This window comes from Haemorhous mexicanus, chromosome 23, assembly GCF_027477595.1.
Source record: "Haemorhous mexicanus isolate bHaeMex1 chromosome 23, bHaeMex1.pri, whole genome shotgun sequence".
NCBI lineage: Eukaryota > Metazoa > Chordata > Aves > Passeriformes > Fringillidae > Haemorhous > Haemorhous mexicanus.
Window position 1 is genome coordinate 2,072,036 of NC_082363.1, and position 14,605 is coordinate 2,086,640.

At 56.7% G+C, this 14,605-nt stretch overlaps 1 protein-coding gene across 3 annotated transcripts; it reads left to right on the top strand.

The window, feature by feature from the left end:
- The first annotated feature begins 2,782 nt into the window (after positions 1 to 2,782).
- Positions 2,783 to 13,931, top strand: LOC132337719 (protein-arginine deiminase type-2-like). 3 transcript variants are annotated; one of them, XM_059866518.1, is made up of 16 exons: positions 2,783 to 3,062; positions 4,603 to 4,789; positions 4,868 to 4,937; positions 5,089 to 5,150; positions 5,229 to 5,346; positions 5,892 to 6,017; positions 7,131 to 7,309; positions 7,486 to 7,589; positions 7,675 to 7,786; positions 7,859 to 7,966; positions 10,173 to 10,324; positions 10,600 to 10,744; positions 11,405 to 11,498; positions 12,357 to 12,442; positions 12,563 to 12,691; positions 13,490 to 13,931. In XM_059866518.1, the coding sequence occupies exons 1-16, from the start codon at positions 2,956 to 2,958 to the stop codon at positions 13,895 to 13,897; spliced, it is 2,187 nt and encodes a 728-aa protein (XP_059722501.1). In that variant the 5' UTR covers positions 2,783 to 2,955; the 3' UTR covers positions 13,898 to 13,931. The 3 variants fall into 3 exon arrangements, with proteins under 3 accessions (XP_059722501.1, XP_059722502.1, XP_059722503.1); XM_059866519.1 differs by having other exon boundaries at positions 2,784 to 3,062; positions 13,584 to 13,931; XM_059866520.1 differs by lacking the exon at positions 2,783 to 3,062 and adding an exon at positions 3,144 to 4,358.
- Positions 13,932 to 14,605: the final 674 nt, after the last annotated feature.

The window sequence follows — 14,605 nt, forward strand, 5'->3', positions numbered from 1 at the left end:
GACCTCAGTGCTCCCCAAAATCCAGCGGGATCGCATCCCTGGGCACGGAGGGCCCAGACCTTCCAGGGCCGGGTGGGTTTTGCAGCTCAGTCCCAGCCCGTTCTGAGCCGCTGCGGGTCTCGCCCAGCCCCAAGCACCGGCGGGGTTTGGGTGGAACCGGCCCTCCCTCCTCTTCCTCCTGCAGCTGCCATCGGCTCCGACGTGCCGTGCTCGGGGACAGGAGGGTTTGGAGCCACCCGGCCCGGCCGGAGCTCAGCGCTTCTCCCTAATTACAGCCTGTCCTGGGAAAGTGGCACATGACAGACGGATCCCGCCTGTCCATCACACCAGGGAGCTTGGGCAGCCTGCTCTGGGGGTGCCTTTGTCTTTCCCCAGTCCCAGACTCTTTCCTTCCCCAATCCCATTTTCCCAATCCCAGCCTCTCTTCCCCAATGCCAGTCCATCCCAAGCCCCCCAAACGCCCGCAGGAACCCCAGGACAGCCGGATCCCTCCGGGGCGTGTCTCCTCGCCCATCCTGCAGCCCCACTCTGCCAAGGAAAGTTCGATAATCTCCCTAAGCCGATAATTACAGCTTGTTAATTACAGCTGGTTAATTACCCCGCATGCCGAATTGCAGGCAGGAACCCTTACGAGCCGTGTCAGGCTAATTACCTGAGCAGGGCGAGACATCGAACCAGCTATCAAACCCCGCCGGGCTCGGCAGCGCTTGGGGCTCCTGAAGGGTTTCTTTAGGTTTTCTTTAGATTTCTTTAGGGGTTTTTTTGGCTGCGGCATCCCAGGCAGGCAGGGACGACTGTCATCCCCCATTCCACCTGGGAGCCAGGGAAAAAGAGCAGGAGGCAGGTTCGGGGCGAAAAAAATTCTGGGAAAACCCAGAGTTCGGGTTGGTGTGGAGCATGGAAAACCCCCGGACTGCCCAAGCACCCCAAAACCCGCTCCGTCCCTTCCTCTGCCCCAAAGAAAGGCGGCTGCCCGCAGGGAGGCTCCGGAGCTGCTGATCCCAGAGGGAAGCGTCCCGGAAAAGCAGAGCAGCGATTTTCCCTGCGGCTGGAGCCGGGCCCCAGCTCTGCCCCAGCCCTGCCCCACACATCGCCTGCCCTGCCCCAGCACAGCCCCGGCTCTGCCCCAGCGCCTCCATCCCGAATTCCCGAATCCCGAGCAGGAACGGGCAGCGCCCGGCCGGGCACGGGCACCTGTTGGCACCTCCCGAAGGCGAAAGGTCAGCGCGGAGCGCTCCGGGGAACATTTCCCTCCCACTCCCGGAATTCCGAGCCTGCAGCGCGGAGCCGGAACGACCCCCGAGCCCCGAGCGGACACCCCGGGAGAGCAAATCCCGAGTTCCAGCTCCGGGAAAACTTCGGGAATGGAGCGCGGGGGCTACTCCCAAGCTCCAGGCTGGGATCTGCTCCCAGCTCCTGGGAATTCGGGCGGCAGCGCTGTCTCGGCAGAGGGAGGTTCGGGCAGAGCAGCTCCCGGTCTGGTCTGGGCGTTAAAGACCCCCGGGAATCCTCGGAGCGGCTCAGATTCACCGGGAAACCGCAAGACAGATATAGGAATAAACCGGGATCCGGAGAGTCCCAGCACAGCCGGGGTACAGATCCATGGAAAAACCCAATTCAAATGAAATGATCCCAAATCCAGTGGAAATGGTCCCGATTAACTCAGATTCCCTATTTTCCCAGCCCTGAACTTCCCAGCACCTGGCCTGGATGCTCATCCCAGATATTGCTCAGCACAATCCCAGAAATATAAATATTTGGGCCAGAAGGGCTTTAAGTCCCACCCCATTCCCCCTCATTCCATGGGGGGCTTCCAGGGGGAGAATGATCCCTAAAAAGTCCAGGAATATTCATCCCCCAGCCCTTCTCACCCCTCAGTTCCAAAGGAAATTATCCCAATTCCAATTAAACTATCCCAATGCCAGTGGAAATGATCCCAATTCCAGTGGGAATTATCTCAGTTTAGATCAGATTCCCACGTGGACCTAGCCCTGAACGTCCCAGCTCCTGGCCTGGATATCCATCCAGGATTTCCTAGCACAATCCCGGAATGATTTGGGCTGGAAGGGCTTTAAATCCCACCCCATTCCCTGTTTTTCCATAGGGGAATGGCAGCGTGGGGATGATCCCTATAAATCCCAGGGACTTCCATTGCCACGGAGGAAAGCCGGGGCTGGAAAAGGGAAGCCCGAGAGGGATGGAAAGAAGGAACATCCTCCTGAGCCTTGCTCGCTAATTGCTTGTGGCTTCCAGAATCTGGGGCAGCAGTTTGGGCTGGAAAATGAATATTTAGCTGGGTGTTCATGAACGATGCAAACCCGCGTGGGCGGGAACCGCTCCTGACGCGCTCCGGAGCGGCCCGGGGGGACAAAACCAGCTCCGAGCTCCCTTCAGCAGCCACTGCTCCCCAGCTTCCCTTTGAAAATGAGCAGGGGAAAAAAGGAGAGTTCTGCTCTTGCCTCAGGGCTGGGAAAGCGGGAGCAGGCAGGGGTTTTCCCTAGAGAGCAGAAGGAGAGGGTGAAGTGCACCCCAGGGATGCGGCCAGGTCCCAAAATGCCGCAAATCCGCCTTGGGGATCCCAGGCTGGGGTCAGGGAGGTGAGGAGGGACCGGGAGCTGGGGACAGCTGGGGGAGCTCCTTGCCCAGGGCTGGGGCCAGCTGCCCTCCCTCCCTCGCTGTCCATCCCTCCCTGTCCATCTCTGTCCATCCTTCCCTGTCCATCCCTGTCCAACCCTGTCCATCCCTGTCCCTCCCTCCCCATCCCTGTCCCTCCCTCCCCCGGATCACTTTCAGAGGTCTCACAGGTCCAGCCCAGCCGCCCCCTCGCTCCCATTGCCATCCCAGCCCCGCCAGCCCCGCGAGGAGGAGGAGGGCGGCCCGGCCGGGGGAAGGAGCAGCAGCGGCCGTGAGGGTTCCGCAGGGCAGCTCCCGGGGCAGCTCCCGGTGCCGGTGCCCATGGCCGGGGAGATGCCGGGGGAGCCCCGCACGCTGCGGCTGCAGCACGGGAACCGCATCGAGGCCCTGTGTGTGCTGGGAGGCCACGTCCGCGCTGACGTCTTCGGGTGAGAGGGACCCCAAAACTTCCCTTCCTCCTCCTCCTGCTTCACCTTCCCCCCTGCTTTAATCTGCAAATCCCTGCTCCTCATTTTCCCTCCTACAAATCCCGGCTCCTCGTTTCTCCTCCTCTTTCCCAAACCCCAGAGCTGCTGGGCAGCCAGATCCACACCCATGTCCATGGTGAGAGGGACCCCCACAAAACCTCCTTTCCTCCTCCTCCTCCTCCACCTTTCTGCCCACCTTTCAACCCTGTTTTTCCCTCCAGGAATCCCTGCTCCTCGTTTTTCCTTTTGCAAATCCCTGCTCCTCATTTTCCCTTCTGAGAATCCCTGCTCCTCATTTTCCCTCCTACAAATCCCTGCTCTTCGTTTTTCCTTCTGCTTTCCCAAACCCCACAGCCCCAGCACCGTTTTGATGCAATCTGTGGGCAAAACCCTCTCTGGGCTTTGCAGAGCTGCACAAATCCCTGGAAAGCCTTGAACACCCTTGTATTTACCCCAGCCCAGGGTGGGTCTGACCCGCTGGGCTCAGCAGATCCAGGGGCACCTCAGGGAGGTGAGGAGAGCAGAGGGATGAGCAGGAGCCTGGGGAGGGACTGCAAAGTAAGGGAAGAACACAAAACCTCTTGACCAAAACCTTGGGAAAGTGGGAAATCCCCACCGCGCCAACCCCGCTTCCCTAAACAAACTCAACACTGAACCTTGGAATAATCATTCCCCCCAAGGGAAAAAGAAGGTGAAAAGCTCATTCCAGGCTCGATTCTGGTCGGTGGTGCTGTTGCAAATCCCAGCCTCAATATTCAAGCCAAGCAGCGCAGCTCCAGCTCCCCTGGCACCTCTCCAGGCCAAATCTCTTCCCAGCGGAATCCCCAGATCCAAGAAACCAGGAAACCAAACCAGTTTTTCCATGTGTAATTAAAAGCAATTGAAGGATTTAAGGAACACCCAGGCGGGAGCAAAGGAGCGCTCGGATTTCCTCCCCGCTCGCCAAGGGTGCAGGTTTGGTGGGACCGGAGGCATCCGAGAAACCTGATCAACGCGAGGTCTCGGGTGTCGGGCCAAAGAGCCCAAAAATAATAACCTGGAAAGGCAGGGAAATTCGGGAAAAGGAGAGGGGAAGAGCAAGGGCACATCGGACTGGGAGCAGGGCAGCACTGGCAGCTTTGGGGCTGGATAAAATCCCCCAAAAATTAGAGTTTCCCGTGGAAGAGCCTCTCGGGGGATGGCCACAGTGTTTTGAGGAGCTGTTAGACGCCATGCTGGAAAAGGAACCAGGATTTCTCCATGGAAGTGAGAACCCAGGTTGGTTGGGATTATTACAGATCCTTATCCACAGCAATGGCTGCAAACCCTCACGGGGCTAGGCCGGGCCTAAGCCCAGGTAAATTCCAGTTCCCAGGCAGGAGCAGGGCAGGAAGGTGCCGGCGGTGAGCGTGGAGACGCCGGCGTGCCCGGTCTTGGCCGCGCTCGGGGCAGTGGAATGAATCCCGGTGGGAACGCCGTGCTGGCCCTGCACATCTCTGAGAATTCCGGGTGTTTCTGGCAGGGCGGCCCCGGCCGGGGCCGTGGCCTTTGGCGTGAAGCACACGGAGGGGGTCAGCGTGGACGTGCTGTTCCGCGGCCGCGCCGAGCCCGAGGCAGTGCCCGGCGCCGGAGCGCGGTGGCCGCTGGACGAGGGGACGGTGCTGAGGTTCAGCATGAACCGGGCCAGCTCCGAGGTCAATGACAACAAGGTGAGGAGCGGGATCCTGGGAGCAGGACCTCCACGGAGGGAGAACGTCCTGCCCCAGTGTGGGGTTTGGGGTTTGCAGGTCACCGTCAGCTTTTATGCAGAGGGAGGGAAGCCCATCAACCAAGCCGGGGTGTTCCTCACCGGCGTCGGTGAGTCCGGAGCTCCGGGAGTCCATCTGTGTCCCCTCGTGCCTGGAGCAGGGGCAGGGATGGAGACAGCAAACCCAGGTCTGCTGGCTCTGGGGGTTTGGCACTCGATCCCCTCACCATGCCCGGGGATGAGGAAGCTCTGTCCCTGCAGGGATCTCCCTGGATGTGGACGCGGATCGGGATGGAGTGGTGGAAAAGAACAGCCCCAACAAGGTACCCAGCCTCCCACACCCACGGAAAATCCTCAGGCTCGGTGGGTCCTGAGCCCACTGAGCCCCAGGGGTGCTTTAGGCGAGCTGGGCCTGGGGACCAGAGGGACACGGGGCCATCCTGCTGGTCAGCTGTGACAAGGATTTTCCCTTCATCCCGCCCTCCGACTGCGACAGCGAGCAGGTGTTCAACAGGGAAGGTAAAGGCTCCCCAAATGCCCTGTCCCCAAAACCCCCATCATCCCCTCTCTGTGACCTTTCCTGAGAGGGACCCAGCCCAGGACCCAGCCCAGGACTCAGCTGCTCCCCACCAGCTGCTGAGCAAGCTTCCCACATGGGAATTTCGGTGGAATTAACGCCACGCCAACCCACTGGAGCCAGGCAGGGCACGGCAGCCAGCCCAGGGAAGGGCTGAGGTTCCAGGGCTGGCACGGTGCGGGCCGGGGATGCTCCACACAGGTGAGAGGAGCGCGGGGTGAGGCACGAGGCCGGCAGCCAGGAATCCACCCACCCATTCCTGGAAAACCCAACCCACGCGGAGCCAGGCCTGGCGGCGCTCCGAGGTCACAGCCCGGCCGTGCCAGGGAGGGCAGGGAGAAGGGATGGGAAAAGGGCATTTGGGTCACAGCCCACAGGGCACCAGCTCTGGTTTGCCAGGGTGCCCGGGCTGGTGGCAAGGGAAGGAGATCCAAACCCCAGGAGGGAACATGGAGAGCCCCACCCAATTTGCTTCGTTCTCCCCCAGATTTGCTGGACATGGCTCAGATGGTGCTGAGGACAGAGGGGCCCCAGCGCCTGCCCCGGGGCTATGAAATCGTCCTCTCCATTTCCGTCAGCGACGCCGACAAAGTTGGGGTCTTCCATGTGCAGAGTAAGGTCTTCCTCACCTCCTGCTCTGCCTCTTCCTCCTCTGCCCCTTCCTCTCCCCCTTCCTCCTGTTCCCCTTTCTCCTTTTCCTCTTCTTCCTCTTCATCTTTCTCCTCTTCCCCTTCTTTCTATCCCACTTCCTTTTCTGCCCCTTCCTTCTCTTTCTGTTCCTCCTCTGCCCCTTCCTCCTCTGCCCCATCTTCCTTTTCCCTTTTCTCCTCTTCTCCATTTCTCTTTTCTCCTTTTCCCCTTTCTCCTTTTCTCCTTTTCCCCTTCTTCCTCTTCCCCTCTTCCCCTTCCTTCCTTTCCTCCTCTTCCTTTTCCTCCTTTTCCCCTGCTTTGTCTTCCCCTTCCTCCTCCTCCCTGATGATTTTGAGGTCCCCATAAGCCCCTTCCTTCCCATCTCCGACCTTGTCCTCTCCACGCTCCTCAGACCATGCCCCCAGTGCCCCTTCCCCATTTTCCCCCCATTTCTCCCCCATTTTTCCCTTTTTTCCGTCCTGTGGAAAACTCTGGGGATAAACAAGCAGAGGGAGGGGGACACAAAGCCACACAGCAAAGGGGTGGCACCAAGCAGCCTGGTGTGGCTTTAAGAAAAGGAGGATTTAAATATAAATAACATTTGTTTGGCTCCCTGAGAACCGAAATTTCTGAGGGGAAGCAGGAAAAAGCTCACTTTTCCCGACATGTATATTTGGGTTATCCTTATGGAAACCAAACCCCATTTCCTCGGGCACAGCAGAAGTGTGGGAGCTCTTTGCCCGAGGGAACAGACAAGAGGGAATCCTGTGGAAACAGGAGGGAATCCCGAGGAAATAGGCGGGAATCCTGAGGAAACAGGCAGGAATCCCAAGGAAACAGGCAGGAATCCTGAGGAAACAGACAGGAATCCCAAGGAAACAGGCTTGAATCCCAAGGAAACAGGCTTGAATCCCAAGGAAACAGGCAGGAATCTCAAGGAAACAGGCAGGAATCCCGAGGAAATAGGTGGGAATCCCAAGGAAATAAGCTGGAATCACGAGGAAACAGGCAGGAATCCCGAGGAAACAAAGAGGCAGGAATCTCGAGGAAACAGGCGGGAATCCCAATAAACTGGGGCTTTCCTGTTTTCCCGCAGATCCCTTCTTCGGGCAGCGCTACGTGCAGGTGCTGGGCCGCAGGAAGCTGTTCCACACCGTGCCCTACCCCGGCGGGGCCGCCGAGCTCCACTTCTTCGTGGAGGGGCTGCGCTTCCCCGACGAGACCTTCTCCGGGCTGGTGTCCATCCACGTCAGCCTCCTGGAGCCACTGGCTGAGGTCGGGAACTCCAGGAACTCCTGGGAATGGGGCAGATGGGAGCCTGCACCCAGCAGATTGGGATAGTGCCAGAAGGGAGGGTGATCCCATTAACCGATCCCAAAAATGGCCTCAGGAGAGGGTGTCTGGGGGGAATGGTGTGGGGAATGTCCCTGATTTCTGCTTGGCTCCCTCAGGGCATCCCCCACTCGCCAATCTTCACGGACACTGTGGTGTTTCGGGTGGCACCGTGGATCATGACCCCCAACACCCTGGCCCCGGTGAACCTCTTGGTGTGCAGGTACAGGAGGTGCTTTCCCAGCCCCACCGGCACTGGGGCCAGGCTGGGAACAGGGAATTTCCATCCTTTCCATCCTTTCCTCCAGCATGAAGGACAACTACCTGTTCACCAAGGAGATCCAGAGCCTGGTGGCCAAGGCCGGCTGCAAGCTGAAGGTTTGCTTCGGCTATATCAACCGTGGCGACCGCTGGATGCAGGTAGGGGGGCTCCAAAAACCGGGAAAACCCTTCCCTGCCGGTGCCCCAGGTGGGATTTCTTCCCTTCCTCAGGATGAGATCGAGCTCGGCTACACCCAGGCTCCCCACAAGAGCTTCCCAGTGGTGCTGGACTCCCCTCGGGAGAGAGGGATGGAGCAACTCCCAGTCAAGGAGCTGCTGGTGAGAGAAGGTTTCCTGCGTTCCCGGTGTTCCTTGTGGAGTGGTTCCCAGGGTCAGGCCCAGCCCACATTCCCATTTCCCAAATCCTTCTTGCCCTCGGCTCCGTGCATGGAATTGCCTGGAAAATAAGAGCAGAGCAGCTCCACGTGGAGATTCCCTCCCAGCCAGCTCCAGCCTCACCCCCTCATCCCTCATCCAGCCTCACCCAATCCCAGCCCTCCGAGAAACCTCTGACCCAGGGGGAAAGGAGGATCCGGCACCCCTGGGAGTGAAAGGCTCCAGCCAAGCTCTGGGATGGGATTTCTTCCCCTCGAGCATCCCAGGACAGGCGGCTCTTTCCTTTCCTCCTCCATGCCTGGGATTATCTGGCAGGAGAGGGAAGGGAAGCAGGTGAGGGTCAGTTTACTTCCTCGGAGGAGAACGGGATGCAGCCAGGACCAGGAACATCCCTGTGGGCTCCTTGGCCAAGGAAAAGGGCCAGGACAAGTCTGGGATGGGGCATTTTGGGAGAGCCCAGCACGGAAAAAAGCTGGGTTGGGTGATCCCTTGGAGATACCCCACGGGGGAAGGGCAGAACACCCCAGGCAGTCACAGAGTCCCCAACTCCCAGCCAGGTGCTGGAGCAGCCTCAGCCCTGGCAGGAACAGGAGACAAGGAAAAATCCCAGCTTTTGTCCCTTTGGAGAAGGCTGGGGGCTTTGGGGAGCGCTGAAATCCATCACTTCTCATGCCTGGTATGGGAACATCCAGTCCCGGATTCATCCAGCGAATCCTCTGGGCGGCCGCGTGGATCTGCCCTCTTTAGGAATTGCTCTGCCTCGTATTTAGGGCAGCAATTTCAGCCTTGGGAGCTGCTAACGCATTATCCTCCAATTTCTACTTTGAAGCCTGCCCTAATCCCCAGCCCAACCTTTCCAATCTCATTTTCCAGATAGGAATACTTGGCCCGACACCATGGGCACAGGTCAAGCCCTGAGCCCCTGGAAGCCCATGCCAGGGAAAAAGGAGACGGGAGGGAATTATCTCCTCAAAATCAGTGTGGAACTGATAGGACTTGGATGTGACCCGCAAACCTGGGATGAACCAGAGCCCTGACAGTTGAAACCGGGAGGGCTCCATGGTTTTATTAAACTGAAATTAGTCAGAAGCAGGTGGTTGGTGCTCAGGCTCTCCCTTAGAACCCAGGGAAAAAGGGATCTGATCCCAGCCATCCCCCAAAAATGCACCCCAAAACCGCACAGGGAGCCTCAGGGAAATCTGTGCTCCCTCTGGCCCAGTGTCTCCAAACATCCTGGGTTTAAAAAGGGAATTTCTGTGTGGAAGCACCCCCAGCTCTCCCTGCTCACTTTTTCTGACCTGTATATTTGGGTTATCCCCATGGAAACCCAGCCCTGATAAGTGACTGGGATTTAACTCAAACCTCACGGACACCTGATCTCATCCCCGGGGCTGCCGTGCGCTCCAGTCCCGCGTTGGCTCCAACCGGAGAGCGGGCAATGTGGGATTTTGGTCCCATCCCTGCCGGTTTTGCCCTGTTTTTAATGCTCCCTCAGGCTTTGGCACACAGGGCCAAGCACTAATTGCCCCTGCACGCACAGTTCCTCCAATCCCAGATACGGTAAATCCTGGAAATCAGGCCTTAAGTGGGATTTAAGTGCCATGCAGCCCTTGGGGTGGCTCTTAGCCCAGGGAAGAGTCACCCTCAAGGGCTGGAGTTCACCTCCCTCCCAGAGCCAGCCAGGAACTTGGCTCAGGGCTGCTTAATTAGCTTAATGTGGACACTTAAAACTTGGCTTAATGTGAACATTTAAACCTTGGCTGGAGAGAACAGAGGAGATCTGGCCTGGCTTAATGTAGACACTTAAAACTTGGCTGGGAAGAACAGAGGAGATCTGCTCCTGCTTAATGTGGACAATTAAACCTTGGTTTAATGCAGACACTTAAACCTTGGCTAGGGAGAACAGAGGAGATCTGGTCTTGCTTAATGTGGACATTGAAATCTTGGCTGTGGGATGAGAGGAGATCTGGCCCTGGCTCCAGGCCTGGGCTCTGCTCCTGGGTTGTCCCAATTATTCCTGCAGCTCTGTGATCCCGAGACCTTTCTCCTGTCCACTTTCCTGTCCCTTCGCCACCGCTGTCCTCGCTCTCCCCACAGGCCGATAACACCACGGGAGCAGTGGGGACTCAGGGCATTTCCTTTTTCCCAGGGCCCCGATTTCGGCTACGTGCACAAGGAGCCCCTCTTTGAGGCCATGGCCAGCCTGGACTCCTTCGGGAACGTGGAGGTCAGCCCGCCCGTGTCCGTGGCTGGCAAGGAGTATCCCTTGGGAAGGATCCTCATCGGCAGCAGCTTCCCTGCGTAAGAGAGGGGGAATCATAGATTTGGGAAAAACATGGATTTGGGAACAGAGCCTCAACAAGAGCCCTGAAATACCACCAAAATCAGGGAAATTGGGTCAATCAGACACTGCCTGAGCAGGGTGGCGGCTCCCAGCTCCTCCACATCAGAGGCAATTAATATCCAGGCAGATGTTGACAGGAAAACCCCCCAGCCCAACTGTCCAGGCAAATGTTGATGGAAATTCTCCCCCAGTCCAAGGATCCGGGCAGATGTTGATGGGAATTCTCCCCCAGATCCGCGGGCCGCAGGATGACCAGGCTGGTGCGGGATTTCCTCTACGCCCAGCTCGTCCAGGCCCCTGTGGAACTCTACTCTGACTGGCTGGCTGTGGGCAATGTCAACGAGTTTGTCAACTTTGTCCCCACTTCCGACAAAAAGGTACCCCCAAGACAGCCTGTGTTGCCCCAGGGTTCCTTCTCCGGGACACCGATCCCACTGGGAAAACCCCAGAGCTCCTTCCTTTGGCACCCCCAGCCAGTGTTTGCTTGGGTTTCATTCCCCACCCCAAAATGAGGGATCTGAGCACAAAAAAAGGGATTTGTTGGGCTATTAATGAATGCAAATAAAAGGGAAAAGATGCCTGCAAAGGCATCCAAGAAATTCCAGCCTTAAGATTCCCGGGGGTTTGCAGTGGCTCAACATCTCCCAGAGGTTTTCAGAACATTTATCTTCCCTCTCTTGTGGCTTTTCCTGCTTCTGACATAGATTTTTCCCTCAGGGAAACTGAGCCTTGACCAGGATGGTTCCAAAAACCAAAAGGAATATTTATGCCCTCATGTTTTCAGAACAATTCTCTTCCCTCTATCATGGTTTTCCCTGCTTCTGACTAGAATTTTTCCCTCAGGGAAACCGAGCCTTGACCTAGATGGCTCAAAAAAGGAATATTTAGGGCCACAAACCCTCCACAGGTTAAACGAGGCACTAGATAACAAGATAACTAGATAAAGACTCCTGATTTCAAGAGTTTCAGCTCGGGTTTTTGCAGAAGTGAGTCCTGGGGCGCTGCAGGGCTGCACTGACCCGGCCGTGTTCCCGCAGCGATTCCGGATGCTGCTGGCCAGCCCGGCCGCCTGCTACCGGCTCTTCCGCGAGAAGCAGAAGGAGGGACAGGGAGAAGCCACCATGTTCAAAGGCAAGGGGACAGCACTCAGTGGCACAGCCAGGGCCACGCGGGGACATTTCCCCGCTGGGTGTCCTTCAGCGGGATGCCTGCCTGCCGCCCCCAGCCTCCTCCGGCCCTATTTCGGGAAAGCGAGTGGGATGGGAGGGATAAGGGCCTCCGCGTAGAGGGGATGTTTGCTGCCAGGGATGGAGCCTCTGGAAATGCCAGCGGAGCTCCAGCACGGAGCAGGACAACTGGCAGCTCTCGTGTCCCCCCAGATTAGCACCATTGTGATTTTGATCCCTGACGGGGTTGGGAGGTCTCCGTATCTCCAAGGATATGGAGGTCCAGCATGGAGCAGGACAGCTGGCAGCTCTCCTGTCCAGATTATAATTGGATTTTTTCCATTTCATTGTGGTTTGGATCCCTGATGGGGTTGGGAGAAGGTCTCCGTATCTCCAAGGATATGGAGCTCCAGCACAGAGCAGAACTCGTGTCGCCCTAGATTAGAACCAGGATTTTCCATTTCATTGTGGTTTTGATCCATGGCAGGGTTGGGAGAAGGTCTCTGTATCTCCAAGGGTTCCTCTGGTGGGAGCTTGGCTGTCCCCAGACCAGGGGTGACCCATGGAGGGGGATGCTCTGGAGAAATCCACCGGATTCCCCTGGGCAGGAGGATGGATGACAGGACTTTTCCATTGCTCTTTCCAATGGGCAGAGATTTCCTCCCATCAGCTTCCCAAGCTTTCACCCCAGCCTTAGGAAATTGGGATTTGGGGCTTTGGGGGCTTTTTTTTTGGCTTTTTGGGCTTTCTCCATCTCTATACCCCACCTCAAGCCAGGCTCCTGCCAGCGCTGCTTCATTTTGAGGGCGTTTTGCGTGTTTAGGGTACTCGGGGACAGACACCAAGCGCGTCACCATCAACAAGGTGCTGTCCAACGATGTCCTGGCGCAGCAGAACCAGTACGTGCAGGTAAAGCCCACGCTCCGGGTCACAGCCCCCATTTCTGGCAGGGACCGCCCCGGCGTGGCACAAACCCCGCAGGGAGTGGTGGAATTTGGGGCCCTCTCTGCTCTGCTCCGTCCCCCGCAGCGCTGCATCGACTGGAACAGGGATATCCTCAAGAAGGAGCTGGGCTTGCTGGAGGAGGACATCATCGACCTGCCAGCCCTCTTCAAACTGGACAAGCAGGGAAAAGCCATTCCCTACTTCCCCAACACGGTAAGGGGGGGGGGGGGGGGTCCCACCCTTGTCTCCTCCCCAAAAAACAGCTCCATCAGCCAGGATGAGTCCCCAAAGTTTTCCTGAAAAGAAAAATCAGCTGTCTAGAAAAGGGAAATATCTCCAGGATAAACACGGGTCTAACACAGCTTGGTGGCTTTGGGTTTTTGAGGCAAAACCCTTTCAAAGCAGTGAAATTGCAAGCTGAGAGGCACGTTTTCCACAAAGTTTTCCCAACACCCCCTCCCCCAGCTGTCTAGCAAAAGGAAATATATCCAGGCAGGCAGGGATAAACATAGATCTAACACTGCTTGGTGGCTTTGTAGTGCTTGCAGTGGGGTTTTTTTAAAAAGTGGTGAAATTGCAAGTGGTGAGGCATGTTTTACTGATAAAATAGAGGGAATTCTGTTGGATTTGGAATCCTGAGGGAGACCAGCTGCAAAAATGGTGCTGAGGAGGGTGGAGGAGGGTGATCAGTGTCTTTCATTTGGCTTCATCCATCCTGACACTGCTGGTGTCAGCCTGCAGGTCATCGTGATCGTCCTGGCCAGGGACCTGGGCATCCCCAAGCCCTTTGGCATCACCCATTCTGATGCCAACAACCTCTGGTGTCACCCCATAGGTCACCATGATTGACCTGGGCATCCCCAAGCCCTTCAGTGTCACTCATTCTGATACTGATATGCCCTTGGTGTCACCTGCAGGTCACCATGATTGTCCTGGCCAGGGACCTGGTCATCCCCAAGCCCTTGGTCATCATAGATTCTGATGCCGCTGTCCCCTGGTGTCACCCCGCAGGTCACCATGATCGTGCTGGCCAGGGACCTGGGCATCCCCCAGCCCTTCAGTGTCACCCATTCTGACACCAATGTCCCCTGGTGTCACCCCGCAGGTCACCATGATCGTGCTGGCCAGGGACCTGGGCATCCCCAAGCCATTTGGCCCGATGGCAGGCGGCGAGTGCTGCCTGGAGCGGCGGATCCGCGCGCTGCTGGAGCCGCTGGGGCTGTGCTGCCGCTTCCTGGAGGACGTGGCCTCGTACCACGGCAGCCTGGGCGAGGTGCGCTGCGGCACCAGCGTCCAGCGCCGGCCCTTCGCCTTCCAGTGGTGGCACTTCACGCCGTAGCCAGGCCTCTTCGTCCTCCTCTTCCTCCTCTTCCTCCTCCTTCTCCCTCCACATTTGCTCCCAGAGTGTGTTGCTTGTGATTCTCTTAATAAATGAATTTGCTGTGAGGAAAAAGCTGGGGAATTAAATAACTGAATAATTAATAATTAATTAATTAATAATTCCACTGGGAATAACTGGGAGGGAAAGTGAGGGAGCGCTCAGAGAGGTGGGGAGAGTTACCAAAATCCTCCAAAATTGTCTCTACCACTGTTTTTGTGGTGTTGGCGAGTCAGGCGTCACTTTATTTAAACTCAGCCAGGGTTTGTGTGCAGCTGACAGAGCTCCAGCTTCCACATCAATACAAAATGTTTTCATTTATCTACACATCTTTAACAAAGAAATTAGTGGTCATGGGTCCTAATAATGCTCTTCATTGATTAGCATTCTGTCCACTATTGGTTATTGATTTCTCACTCTCCATACTTAGCTGGGCCACATTCTTCAGTTCTTTTATCATCTTTGCCTTGTCTTTTTCAATTGGGAATCCCCAGCTTTCCAGGCTTCAATCTCCTCTGTACCTTCTTATTACTCCAGTGTCCTTAAAGGTCCATAAATTTGAGATCCCAGATCTCCACTCTTCAAATCCCTTTGGCTTTATTGAAGCTTGTCAGGGTTAGCTTTAACAAACTCAAGGTTTCAGTGATTTAATGATCAAAACAGAAGTATGAGCCTGTGAAGAAGTTTTAAATTGTGCTGGCTAAAAGTGGGCACTGGCTTACAAGCAATTATAACGATTAATTAAAAAC